The sequence below is a fragment of the Natrix helvetica genome (assembly GCF_964273705.1).
Source record: "Natrix helvetica genome assembly, chromosome: 9".
Classification (NCBI taxonomy): Eukaryota; Metazoa; Chordata; class Lepidosauria; order Squamata; family Natricidae; genus Natrix; species Natrix helvetica.
This window is the reverse complement of record NC_138560.1, coordinates 4,915,251-4,929,386: the sequence shown is the minus strand read 5'-3', so window position 1 is coordinate 4,929,386 and position 14,136 is coordinate 4,915,251. Positions and strand designations below refer to the sequence as shown.

The 14,136-nt window shown below is 48.1% G+C and overlaps 1 protein-coding gene across 3 annotated transcripts in view; it reads left to right on the top strand.

The window, feature by feature from the left end:
• ERF (ETS2 repressor factor) overlaps positions 1-5,950 on the top strand; it is a gene marked incomplete at its 5' end in the record, with an annotated part of 34,689 nt that extends 28,739 nt beyond the window's left edge. For 2 of the 3 annotated variants that reach the window (XM_081962241.1, XM_081962240.1), the window contains 3 exons: positions 981-1,215; positions 3,252-3,367; positions 4,472-5,950. In XM_081962241.1, coding sequence (XP_081818367.1) covers positions 981-1,215; positions 3,252-3,367; positions 4,472-5,679 — 1,559 coding nt within the window. In that variant the 3' untranslated portion in view covers positions 5,680-5,950. Of the gene's footprint in view, positions 1-762; positions 823-980; positions 1,216-3,251; positions 3,368-4,471 lie in introns of those variants that run through there. The other variant, XM_081962242.1, reaches the window with a different exon arrangement.
• Positions 5,951-14,136: the final 8,186 nt, after the last annotated feature.

The following is a 14,136-nucleotide window of genomic DNA, read 5'->3' as shown; positions in this document are numbered from 1 at the left end:
CTACAATGACCATTTGGGGGTCTTCCACAGCCCTGAGCATTGTGCGGGCCTTTGTAGGAAAGCTTGATCTTGATGGCGGCGGCAGCTTCTCTGCCCCCTCCCCTCGCCAGGAATGCTTGCCGAGTCGGGCTCCTCTCTTGGCTGGGAAAAAAAAGGAAGCCTTGTCTTGAAGTTGGTGACCTCAGCTGCGAACCATTCCCCCTTCTGCCCTCCCCAAGCGGGCTGCCCAGGGAGAACGTGGCACAAAGGCGCTGCTCCGTCCGCCCGTCCGTCCCCCACTTCTAAACGCGCCCGACGCTTGTCCAGCCTGTAATGGGGGCCCGACTCTTTCCTGGGCCTGGGTGTTTTCAAGACCTTCTCCTTCACCCCTTCCACTGCCAATTCCAACCCCCCCCCCCCCTGGCGCCCTCCACTACCCTATGGCTGCCCCAGAGAGGTTGGACGTGCAAAGTTGGGCACCAAGTTCGGGGCATCTGGGATGCTGCTGCCCTCGTCCTCCAGGGAGGGAGGCTACCCTTAAAGCTGGCTGCTCTTCGCCCTCCCACGCTTGGAGGGCTCAGCCTGGAAGTCCGCGAGGCGGCTTGGCTGCCCTCCCAGCCTCCTGGCTGCAGAAGGGGGAGAGGCGGTGACAGTGGCGGCGGCGGCAGCAGCCGGTTTCCTGTTTTCCCTCCCCTGGCACACTGGGGACGGGGACAGGGGGGGGCGGCTAAAATCCACATGCCGCCACAGCAGCCATTGCATCCTGGTGGGGGTGGGGGGTGGCTTTGAGCCACCCAGGGCTTCTGCCAACATGCCCTGATGAGATGCAGCCAGAGGACCGGAGTATGGGAATTACCAGCACTTCACTTCCAACTCTCTTATGCTGGGAGGGGGCGAATGGGGGCGGCGACGGCGGGGTGTATTTCTTGGCTATCCTATTCTGGAAAAGCGCCTCTGCCTTCCCAGACCGAGCTGGCTAACTCTGCCTTTCTCCTTGCCAGGGTTCGCCTTCCCGGATTGGGCCTACAAGCCCGAGTCGAGTCCCGGCTCCCGTCAGATCCAACTCTGGCATTTCATCCTGGAGCTGCTGCGCAAGGAGGAATACCATGACGTCATCGCCTGGCAAGGGGATTATGGCGAGTTTGTCATCAAGGACCCCGACGAAGTGGCCCGGTTATGGGGGGTGAGGAAATGCAAGCCTCAGATGAACTACGACAAGCTGAGCCGGGCCTTGAGGTGAGGCCGGGCAGAGAAAGGTGGTGGAGAAATTCCAGGAATTTGGAACGCCGGGGGTGGGTGGGTTATCGCACCTGGTGACAGGTAGCCCCACAGGAATGGTGGGAAAGGAAAGCTGCAAAATTCAGCCAGTGGGACTTTCTCCAGCTTTTTAACAGAGGCTTAGAGACATGCAGGTACATGCATTCCGGCATCCACAGATGCACACATGCCAATTTGCCCAGCCCTTCTCTCGCAAAATATGGAAAACTTTGCAACCGTTCGTTTTGTGGTGCTCCGGTGAAAAACAAATTGGGGACGTGGGTTGTTGTTTTTTTGTTTGTTTGTTTTGCAAGAGCAAAACTTTTAGCAGTGGAGAATCTAGAATTTTTAAGAGCTGTTTTATTATCCCATTCGTTCCCAAGCAGCTGTGAGAGCATTATCGGTATCTGAAATAAGGTGATTATGAGTCATCTCTACTTTTTAAACAAAAAACCTGGGCTTTTCAAACAAGATAGATGAGCAATCGAGCTAAATCGGTGTTCAATGCAAGATATTTGGCAGGAGTTTGCTTTCGGTTCAAGGGCTTAATTCAGTGGAGACCAGTTTTTACTTTGTTGGGTTGCTGGTTTCGTTGGTTGGCTTACTTTATAAATTTTCCATCCCATTTCTTATTTGAAAGTTGGGAAGCCAGGGGGAACTGCATCTCTATTGCATTCAGAAACGTCTCTCGTATCGCTTGGAAAAGATTCCTATCTGAAATGGTGGAATACAGGTAGTCCTCCACTTACAGCAGTTCATTTAGTGATCATTCTGAGTTACGACGGCACTAGAAAAAATGGGACTTGTGACAGTTTTTCACAGTTATGACTTTTGCAGCATTCTCATAGTCATGTATCAGAATTCAGATACTTGGCAACAGGTTTATATTTATGTCCGTTGTTGTGTCTCAGGGTCTTCTGATCATTTTTGGTGACTTCCTGACAAGGTCAGAAGTCAATGGGGGGGGGGGGAGAGAACTATATTCACATAATAACCAGGTTGCTAACTAATCAACTGCAGTAATTCCCTTTATCTTTGCAACTTTGGGCGCTAAACAAATGGTTGTACGTTGAGGACTGCCTGTAGGAATACACTTAGGGGCGTCCTAGTCCAATTCACAGCTATTTACTGAGGTGTTTGGGCCCTTCCGTTAAAAACGGGATTGACTGGGGATTGGAAGCTATCTGACGCAAACAACACGTCAGCTTACGGACGCCGATAAATCCCCATAACTGGAGGGCTAAAAAATGCACACTTGGCCACAGGCTAATACCGTAATTTGGCTCGGCTGGTTTCCCATCCTTACATAAGGAGCAGTTGCTCCTAGGCAACGTTTGTGGGCTAGTGGCTATTTACAAGGCTGTGATCAAATCCCTTTGTAGTCACAGGGACGCCAAGCGTCGCTTCTCCCCCTTTGAACAGATGCTGCTTCACACACTTGCTGTGGCTGTGACACTTTTCCTATCGGGGCCGTGCAGACTCCCACAGACTCCCGAGTTGGGTTTTTATGGTGGGGGAGAAGTGGGACTTGTGAGTCACTGACCCTCTCTTCCTCCTCCTCTGCTTTTCCTCCTCCCTCTTTCCTTTCTTCTGCTTTTCCTTCCCCCTCCTCTTCTTTTCCCTTCTCTTTTCCTTTCTTCCTCCTCCACCCTTTTTTTCCTCTCCCCCCCGCTCCTTTTCCATCGTTCCTTCCTCCTCTTCCTCTTTTCCTTCCCTCCTCCTCTTTTCCCTCCTTTTCTTCTTTCCCTCCCCTCTTCTTTTCCTTTGTTCCTTCTTCCTCTTTTCCTCCCATCCTTCTTTTCCTTCCTTCTTTCCTTCCTTCCTCCTCTTTCTCCTCCTCCTCTTTTTTCCTCCCCTCTCCTTTTTCTCTTCCTTCCTTCCTTCTTCCTTCTCTTTCCCTTTCTTTCCTCCTCTTCCTCTTCCTCCTCCTTTCTCTCCTCTTCCTTCCTTCTTCTCCCCACTTCTCCCTTCCTTCCTTTCCTTCCCATTTACTCCTCCTCCCCCCAATCCTGCAGGTATTACTACAACAAGCGGATCCTGCACAAGACCAAAGGCAAACGTTTCACCTACAAGTTCAACTTTAACAAATTGGTGTTGGTCAACTACCCTTTCATCGACATGGGCATGGCGGGTAAGCATGGTGGGAGGACTTGCAGAGTTTCTGGGCAACCTTCTCCCTGCTTTTCTGCAAATCTTTTTGAATCCATGGCGAGACAGCCAAAGAAACTGACGTTTAAAGCATGGAGTTCCTCTGGTAAAACAAGCAACACCCAACCCCCCCTAATGCAAATGCATGCATGTACATCTTGGTGGCTCTGTTGGGTGTGCCCCAAAAGAAAAAAAGAAAAGAGGTTCAAAGGTCTTATTTTACTTATGGAAAAGTATATTGACCCATAAGGAAGATAATTTCCCCATCAAATAATTTAACTTTGGAATGGGAGTGTCTCTGTAGATGTACTGGAAATACAGTACAGGTGGAAGGTTGTTTTTTTTTTTAATGTGGAGGTGAAAGGAGTGCATTTCAGATTAAATTTTGGCTTCTCTTTTTGAGGGGTGATTGGCCCAAGGGCAAAGTGACCCATTTGGGAGAAGTATGTATTTGTCCAGGAAGAATACATTGTCTAGGATGTGGCCAGTTCAAAAGATCTAGGGCAGGGGTGACCAAGTTTGGCAATTTTAAAACCTTCAACTGTAGAGTTGAAGTCCAAAGGTCTTAAAGTTGCCAAGCTTGGACACCCCTGATCTAGGGTGACATGGATGAGAGGCTACCATGTCTGGGGATGTTAGGAGAAGGGACGGCAATACCTGGAGATGGAAGGGGAAGGGGGAACAGCCTAGAATTCCTACGTAACCACAAGCAGACTAACTTCAACCCCTTTTGAGTGCTGTTGACTCTTATACCGGCAGTGAAGAAGATACATGTGTCTACATGATTAGCAAAAAATCAGTTTAATTGAGACTTTCACATGTGGTCCTGAGCTTCGGGCGCATGCTCTGCTGAGGAATTCTGGGAGTTGAAGTCCATAAGTCTTAAAGTTCCCAAGTTTGGGCACCTCTGGGTTAGATGTTGAATGGGTCACTGGTCTTGTGAAGGCTTCCTTGAGCTGAATCGGTTCAACTGGGCTTTGGGGGAGGACTGGATGGATGGAGAGGGAGGTGAATTCTCCTTTTAGGACTTTTCCTCCTTGGTGGTTGTAATGCTGATTTCCTTGGTTTGCTTTCCTCTTCCTCATAGGTGGGGCCGTGCCCCAAAGTGCTCCACCTGTGCCCTCGGGTGGGTCACACTTCCGCTTCCCCCCTTCCACCCCATCTGATGTCTTGTCACCGGCCGAGGATCTGCGTTCGCCCGGGGTCTTCTCCGCCGTGGCTCGTCGCCTCGCTCGGGGCTCGGTCAGTGACTGCAGCGATGGCACCTCGGCCAATTCAGAAGTGGAGGAGACGTTGGCCGAAGAGCAGCGACGTGGCGGTGGAGGAGAGGCGGGTGGATTCCGTGGGCCCCCCTTGCCCAGCCATCCACGTTTGACCCACGACGCCCTCTTTAGGATCTATCCCCGCCCGCGGGTTCCCGAGCCTCTCAGCCCCTTCCCCGTGTCCCCCATGACTGGGCCTGCTGGTCTCCTGCCCCCCCAGCTGTCCCCTGCCCTCCCCCTCACTCCCACTCACATAAATTACACTCCCTCACCCACCCTCAGCCCCATGTACCCCAGCGGCTCCCACTTCTCCTTCAACCCTGAGGACATGAAGCGCTACCTCCAAGCGCACACCCAGAGTGTATACAACTACCATCTCAGCCCCAGGGCCTTCCTCCACTACCCCAACATTATTATCCCGCAGCCCCAGCGCCTGGAGAAGCCCCCTCTTCCCCCTCCGCCCCCGCAAGCCGAAGAGCCCCCCAGCCCTTTCAAATTCAAGCTGCAGCCGCCACCGTTGGGGCGCCGCAACCGTGACAAGCAGCCTGCTCCAGCTGTGCCCCCGGGAGACTCCAGTGGTGGCCCTCTCGCTTCCTCTTCCTCCTCCTCCTCTTCTGCGGCTGCTTCGGAGACCCTCGTCCCCCAGATCAAAGTGGAACCCATCTCGGAGGGAGAGTCCGAGGAAGATCTCACCGTGGAGGTCACGGATATCAGCGAGGATGACGAGGATGTCTTTAAGGCCCCTTCGGCCCCCCTGGAGAAGATAGAAAACGGGGAGACTTCTGCTTTAGCGCCCCCCGTTTCTCGGGCCGGGGAGAGCGGCAAATGCATTCCCCTCAAATTACGCTTCAAACGCCGCTGGAGCGAGGATCAGCGGCTGGAAGCCGGCGGGACGGGCGACAAAACAGACGACAAGAAAGTGAAGGGCGAGGAGGACGCCGGTGGTCACGGGGACGTGGTGGGAGGCCGGCGGATCAGCACGGAGCTGCAGCAGGCCACAGCTGAACTGACCCTGGAGAATCGGGACTGCTAGACAGGACATGCAGCTCTCTCTCCCTCCAGACAGATGGACCGATGACGGGGTGGGTGGGCTGACTTTGCTGCCTTAACTCAGAGATTATCTTTCTCCTTTCTCTCTCCTTCTTTCTTTCCTTCCTTCCTTCCTTCCTTCCTTCCTTCCTTCCTTCCTTGGCCTGGAACTCTGTACATGCTCTGCTCCTTCTTTGGAAGCCAGAAAAAAAAAAGTAGGGGCGGGGAAGTTTTTACTTGTCTATATGCATATATAAATCTAAATATATATATTATATATATGTAAAGCCTCTTTGCAGGGGTGGGGGGAATTTCTAAAAATTAATATGCCAGGTTCGTTTTTAAGGGTTCTCTTTTCTGTCCCCCTCCCCCCCCTCATACACTATAAGCCTCAGGACCTTTTTAATTAAAGATTGCCCCCCCTCCCCCCCAAAATACGGTGTAGTTTGGGGAAAAAAGCATTTGGGAGGGGGAGAATAAGGGTAGTCTTATGGAAGTCACCACCCTGCTCTTTTCCTCGTCCTCACACTCACAAACTTTGCAATTAGCAATCTTAAGCACAATACACTTTTTAATCCCCCGGTGGATCAAAAAGAGAGTTAGCCATATGTTCTGTTCCTCTTCACCCCTTCCTGCGCGCCTTTGGCGTTTAGCCATGCTGGCCACACGACCACGGACATCGTCTTCAAAAAAAACCACAGGCTCCCTCAGCCAAGAAACGCACGGTCCCCTAGAGTTGGATACGACCAAGAGGGAGATTTTTTTTTTAACCTTTTATAGATTAACTGTCTTAAATATTTTATAGGCTGCCCAATTCCTCTTCCCTCGAGGCTGCCTAGGCCAGCCGAAAAGATGGACACGCCTGCCGACTAATGGTTAGCGTGGGATCGTTGAGGCATCTTTGTTGTAAAAACTCTTTTGTCTGTTGGGTCGCTGCATCTTCTAAACCAGGGGTGTCCAAACTTGGGAACTTTAAGACTTGTGGACTTTAACTCCCAGGGAATTCTGGGAGTTGAACTCCACAAGTCTTAAAGTTCCCAAGTTTGGACACCCCTGTTCTAAACCTAGAATAAGAGGGGGATCCCATGTGTTTTCGGGGCTTGGTTGAAGGCTGTCTTTGCAGCGTGTCATGCTCGTCACCAGTGGCAAAAGAGGAGTTTTTCTATCTTGTCTTTGCCAAACGCACCAAAGACTTCTCTTTATAACTATGCTTTAGGAGCAGGGTCTCCAATCTTGGCGACTTTAAGCTTGGCGGACTTCAACTCCCAGAAATCCCCAGCCAGCTTTGGTGGCTGGGGAATTCTGGGAGTTGAAGTCCTCCAGGCTGCCAAGGTTGTAAACCCTCTGCTTTAGGAACCTATGAACTAAATTTAAAAAAGGATTGGTTTGGGCCTAGCTCAGGCTTATTCAGCCTGCAAGGCCGCACACGTTTCTGGACAGGTGGCTCCCCAAGATTGTAAACCTTTTAACATTATGTGATTTATATACTTTTAACTCTATTACAGGTAGCCCTCCGTTGACACGAACGCAATTGAGCCCCGAATTTCGGTTGCTAAGCAAGACCGTTGTTAAGTGAGCTTTGCTTGCTGACCTGAATGATTCGCTTAACAATGGCGGTGATCGTTGTTAAAACAACGGCAGTTTTGCCCCTGTTTACAACTTTTCGTGAGACCGTTAAGTGACTCGTGAAGTTGTTAAGTGAAACATGCGGTCGTTAAGAGAATCTGGCTCCGCCCACCATCTTTGCTTGTTGGAAAACGACTGTGGGAAGGTCACAAATAGGGATGACGTGAGCCCCAGGGCAGTGCAACGGTCATAAATACATGGCAGTTGACGTGTGTCCGAATTTCAATCACGTGACCTGCAACGGTCGCAAGTGTGAGAACCAGGCATAAAGTCACTTTTCCCAGTGCCATTGTAACTTTGAACGGTCACGAAACAAACTGGTTGTAAGTCAAGGACTACCTGTATGTAGGTTATATGCCGCCCAGGATAATTCCAGAGCCAGTTTGGTCTAGTGGTTAAGGCAACAGTCTTAGAAAACAGGAGGCCGCGAGTTCAAGTCCCGTCTTGGCCCTGAAGGAGCAGTTGGGCGACCGTGGGCCAGTCCCTGCCCCTCGGCCCAATCCACCTCGCAGGGTTGTTGTGAGGAAATAGGAGGAGGAAAGGTGTGTTTGCATATGTTCTTTGCCGCCTTATTTGTAAAAGTAATAAAGGCAGGATAGAAAGAAATAATTTTGGCCCAGGCAAGGCAGAAGGTGGGAGCCCCGCGGCCATTTAACCTCATTAGGTTTGGGAATTAAGGGGTGGGTGGGTGGGATATTTGAAGAGGGTTTTTTTTAAAAGTGCCTGTTGAAATGCTGTTTCCAAGGGAACCTAAGCAGGGAGCGGACATTCCTTTTTAGTCTCCGTCTGCACAACACAGCTCTCCCTGAAACGCCGGCTCTTCCTTCTCCGTGTGTCCCAGCAACTTCAGAAATTAAGACCCTCTTTTCCTCCTTCTTGTTAAAACAAGCCCACCTTTTTTGCTTTTTTGCAAGGGAATGTTTCCTGGGGGGGGGGGGTGAGGGGCTGTCCGACAAAAGAGGATGGGATGCAGGATGGGACGGTGCCTTAGAGAAAATGGAAAAAAAATATTTGGGAATCTTGCAATGCAGAAGCCGTGTCTTCTCTCGGCTGTTCTCCAGATCCTCATGGATCGTATTTGCCTTGCTCTCCACTCTGTTAGGATCAGAGATTATTCAGTTGCCCAAAGAGACAGATTTGCATGTAGACAACGCTCCCCAACCCCCCCCCCCCCCGGGAAAAAAAAATCTTACTTGTGGGATGCTGCCATGAACCCAAAGGCAGGATCTGAAATTATAATCTCCTTGTGAGGTCAATATAAGGCAGTAATGTGCTTGAGAGTTGTTTTATATATATATATATATATATATATATATATATGTATATGTATATATGTATATATGTATATATATATATATATAATATGCATATATATGTATATATATATAGCCTTATTCAGATTCTTGTACATATCAAAAGAAAATGGGGTGTCGTTCATTTTAAGAATGTACAAAAGAAAATGAAACCAATAAAGGGTTTTGAGATTTCATAACCTAGTGGTCCATTATGAATTTTGGAATATTGCTGCGATCGATATGTATAGTTTTGGGGAAGCAGAGATACCTTGGTGCACTGGGGAAGAAGGAGGGAGAGCATACAGTGGTCCTCGACTTACGGCCACTATTGAACCCAGAATTTCCCTTACTGAGCAAGACAGTTGTTAAGTGAGTTTGGCCACTGTTGCTAAGTGAATCTCAGCAGTTGCTTCCCAGCTTATCAGAAACCAACTGTGAAGGTCACACATGGGGATTATATAATCCTGGGACGGCGCAACCATCATAAACACATCAATGGTGGGTTGCCTATTTTTTTACTACTGGTTCGGGTGCGCTTTCACGTGCGTAATGTACGGGTGGGTGGGCGGAGCCTCCGACTGCCACTACTATTGGTTTGCCCAATCTGGGCCAAACAGGGAGCAACCCATGTGAAACATGTGCCAGTTAGCAAGTATCCCAAGTTTGGTCACGTGCCCATAAGGGATGCTGCAATGGTCATAAGTGTGAAAGCTGGTCATAAGTAACTTTTTTTTCAGTGCCATTGTAACTTCGAAGGGTCACTGAAGGGTTGTAAGTCGAGGACTACCTGTGTTTGGGTAATGAAAGCTCTTTGCTAAAGGAGGCATTGCGGCTAAATTTCTGTGGCAGGGCGAGTTCAAACAAAGACCCTAAACAGCTTCAGCAATCTTGCCTGCTCTTATTTATTTCCCTTCCATTTAAATTGGGATCACATATACTGGACTGTAAATCTACAGATGCTCTTTTTTTCCTTACTCCAGGGGTGTCTAAACTTGGGAACTTTAAGACTTGTGGACTTCAACTCCCAGAATTCCCCAGCCAGCCATGCTGGCTGGGGAATTCTGGGAGTTGAAGTCCACAAGTCTTAAAGTTCCCAAGTTTGGACACCCCTGCCTTACTCTGATTACGTAGCTTGATATTTCACGTTAAAGTCACTTGCTTTAATTATACACGGAAACGTATGTCAAGTTTCTGTTTTGCCTAAGAAAGTGCTTAGGACAGTGTTGGCCAACCTTTTCGGCACCAAGTGCCGAAACTGGAGCATGCACATGCGCACATTGGAACCTGGAAGAGCAGCTGGCAATGGTGTGCTTGCCCACAGAGAGTGCCAGAGGTTTCCCATCACGGCCTTAGGAGGGGATAATCCTGATTCTGAAGCTTTTGAGAGAAACGCACACCAATAGGATACTGGATGCTGTAAAGTTGTGGAATATGGATGGCCTTGGCTGCAGAATTAGATTTTTGGAGAATGTTGGGGTGGTGTTTTTTTTTCTTTAAAAAATTATAAATCTAAACGTTTAGATTGGGCCAACTACTGCTTCCTGCAAGCTTGAAAACCACAAACTCTTGGAAGGAGGGAGAGAGAGAGATGGGGGGGGGGCAGAAATATAGAGCTGCTGTTTACTCCTTCCTTTTGCCACAACTCATAAACTTAAGAGTAAAGATGAAATTAAGCAAACTGAAAAAACACACAGCTGTTAAAATGTGGATAGCTTGATGTGGATATTTTTTTAAAAAATCATTTAAACAAAAAGGGATGTGTTTGTTTTAAGGAAGTTAATTCTTTAGGGTTTTTTTTTTGATTAATTTTTGTTTTATAAAGCTTCTATTAGGATTCTGGAATGATGACCAACACCGCAATCGCCCCTTAAAATTGTCGCTGGTACCACAGTATTCTGCTGGCTTCCAGAAATACGGGTTTGTGTTGGAAAAGAAGCCCTTACGCCCTGCCCTGTGGAAAACTCCTGTCTGTTTTCCCCAAGTTGTATTTCTTCCCTTCATCCATTCCAACTTCAGGGCTGTAAATCAAGCGTGTCACTTGGAGGTTTTCAAAATTGGACAACCGTTTGACTGGGATAGTATAAGGCTCCTGCCTCAAGCAGCGGGTTGGACTAGACCACCTCCAATGTCCCTTCTGCCTATGATCCTGCTAGAACAGTGGTTCTCAACCTTCCCAATGCCATGACCCTTTAATACAGTTCCGCATGTTGTGGTGACCCCCAACCATAAAATTGGTGTCTCGTTTCCTAAGACCATCAAAAATATGTGTTTTCTGATGGTCTTAGGCGACCCCCGTGAAAGAATCGTTTGACACCCCCCCAAAGGGATCCCGACCCACAGGTTGAGAACCACTGTGCTAGATATATCATTTCACACAAATGGTTTTCCATTTGTCTTTTTGAAAGCCTTCAGTGATAGGACATCCACAACTGCTGAAGGTAGGTTGTTCCATTGGTTGATTGTTCTCAACGTTAAGACATTTCTCCTTCGTTTTAGGTTAAATGCCTATGGAGATTCTCGGTCATCCACATCATGGTTTTCCCAAAGTTGCTTTTTTTCAAGAGGCAACAGGACTTTCTGGTTTTTCGTTGAAGACGTTTTGCTTCTCATCCAAGAAGCTTCTTCAGTTCTGGCTGGATGGGAGTTCTAGCTTTGATTCACTCCTTGGTTAGTTTCCAACCATTGTTCCTTGCGTTGCCTGTTGGTGCTTGGGGAAATAGTTTAACCCCCCTCATCTTTGTAGGAGCTCAAATATCCTTCTTTTTATTAGACTAGACCTAACTCTGACAAGGACGTAGTGACTCAGTGTCTAAGATGCTGAGCTTGTCAATCAGAAGGTCAGCAGTTCGAATCCCTAGCACCATGTAATGGAGTGAGCTCCCATGACTTGTCCCAGCTTCTGCCAACCTAGCAGTTCGAAAGTACGTAAACAAAAATGCAAGTGGAAAAATAGGGACCACCTTTGGTGGGAAGGTAACAGTATCCCATGTGCCGTTGGTGTTTAGTCACGCCGGCCACGTGACCATGGAGATGTCTTCAGACAGCGTTGGCTCTTCGGCTTTGAAACGGAGGTGAGCACCGCCCCCTAGAGTCAGGAACGACAATTCCCAGAATTCTTCATCCAGCTGTGGGAAAGTCTGCTGTTTTGAAACACTGGCATTCTTTCTACTTTGCCTCGTGCCCAAAACTACTAATGGGATGTGAATCACCTCCATCCCAAATAGCTAAACAAAAATCAGGATAGCAATAGGAATCCCTGGGAAAGGTTACCTTTTGAGTATCTAGTCTAGGTGTAATCCTTTTCAAAATCCATATTTGGGACAAACCTGACCTGCAGGTAGATCTCGACTTACGACTACAAATGGGACGAGAATTTCTGTTGCTAATAGGTCAGGCGTTTTGTTAAAAGAGTCACGCCCGATTTTATGACCTTTTTGCCCTGGTTATTAAGCGTATCACTGCAGCTGTTTAGCGAACTGGGCATTGTTAAGCAAGTATGGCTTCTTCCAGATGCTGGTTGCCAATGCCCAGAATTTGACTACATGACTGCGGGGAGGCTGCGTTGGTCATAAGTGTGAGGATCGATTTTAGACATTTTTTCCCCCCAGAGTGATTGTAACTATGAATGATCCCTCAATGAGTGATTGTAACTGGAGGGCTATCTATATTCCGCACCTGGAATTTTTTATAATTTTATCTAATTGAACATTCATTTTTACCCTGCTATATTTAAGAATGTAACTCCTTTGGGGCAAGGAACTGTTCATCTAATTTATGGGCAGAAGGCCGTTCTGTTAAAAATCCAAATTTTGCCAACCCCATAATAAACCATGTTAATTTAGAGTAATTCCATGGCCAAAAGGCTGAGAATCTTGGGGTAGGTATTTAGATATGACTGGTTCGCTGTTCTACAATTATGGAAGTCTTCAGGAAATCCCCAAGGGCTTTTTCCTCTTAGTCAGATGGTGGTGCCACAAGCTCGCCTCTTCCTTGTTCTCGTCTTTCCTGAAAGATTATCTGCCAGCCCGGCTGAAATTCACGATTCCAAGAACTGCAGCCTTCCTACGTGCATATGGAAATGGAAGAAACGGGGGTTGGTTTAGAATAAGGAATAATTGTTTAGCTGTCTGAAGCTTAACGTTTGAACCTAGAATGGGTCAGCAACCTGGAGCTGCATGTGGCTCTTTCATCCCTCTGCTGCAGCTCCCTGTTGCCGATCGGCTGAACAGTTGATAGGGCTTTTGGTTAGGGCAGGTAGAGGAAAAAGGACACCATGCTAGGAGGAGACTCTATGGTAGCCATTGTAACTTTGAACTGTCACTAAACGGACTGTTGTAAGTTGAGGGTTATCCGCGCTATCTTTCTTGCTGCAGTTGTTAAGTGAATCATTGCAGTTGTTTAGGTTGCTAAGTGAATTCTGCCCGATTCCACAACTGATTTTAGCCACGTTGGTTAGGAAAATCACTGCAACCGTTAAATCAGGGGTGTCCAAACTTGGGAACGTTTAAGACTTGTGGACTGCAACTCCCAGAATTCCCCAGCCAGCCATGCTGGCTGGGGAATTCTGGGAGTTGCAGTCCACAAGTCTTAAACGTTTCCAAGTTTGGACACCCCTGCGTTAAATGAATCATGCAGCTGTTAAGCGAATCTGGGTCCCTCCCCCCCCCTTTGACTTTGGTTCTCAGAAGCCGGTTGGGAAAGCTGCAATTGGTGATCATATGACTTTAGGACACCATAAAGGTCAAAGGTAAAGGTTCCTCTCACACATCTGTGCTAGTCGTTCCCGACTCCAGGGGGCGGTGTTCATCTCCATTTCAAAGCCGAAGAGCCAGCGCTGTCCAAAGACATCTCCGTGGTCATGTGGCCGACATGATTAAATGCCGAAGGCGCACGGAACGCTGTTCCCTTCCCACCAAAGGTGGTCCCTATTTTTCCACTTGCATTTTTACATGCTTTCGAACTGCTAGGTTGGCAGAAGCTGGGACAAGTAACCGGAGCTCACTCCATTATGCGGTGCTAGGGATTCGAACCGCCGAACTGCCAACCTTTCTGATCGACAAGCTCATTGTCTTTAGCCACTGAGCCACCATAAATCATTGCAAATACATTCTGGTTGCCAAGCACCCGAATTTTTATTCACACAACTACGGGCATGCTGGAAGTGTGAGGATCCTAACCTAACTCACTTTTTTCAGTGACTTTGAATGTCTCTAAATGAATGGCCGTAAGTCAAAGTCTATGTCTACCTCCAAGTGGAGGCTTGGATTGGAATTTTGTTTTTGCTCCTCAAGTGCATATTTGCAGCAATTAAACAGCCAGAAATATTTTGTTTTTTTTGGGGGGGGGAGGGGGGGAGGTTAGGGTTGGTTGAAGTTATGCTAAGCAAGGCAGAAGTAAGTGCATCCCTGCCCTCCAAGCGTGTTAGCTGTAGGATCCTCTTAGCCACAACTGTGAAATCAATATGAACGTGTCCATACTGGATGCTTAGGATATAATGTGTTTCTTTCTCTTTTTAAAATATACTTTAAACAGTATGGGCT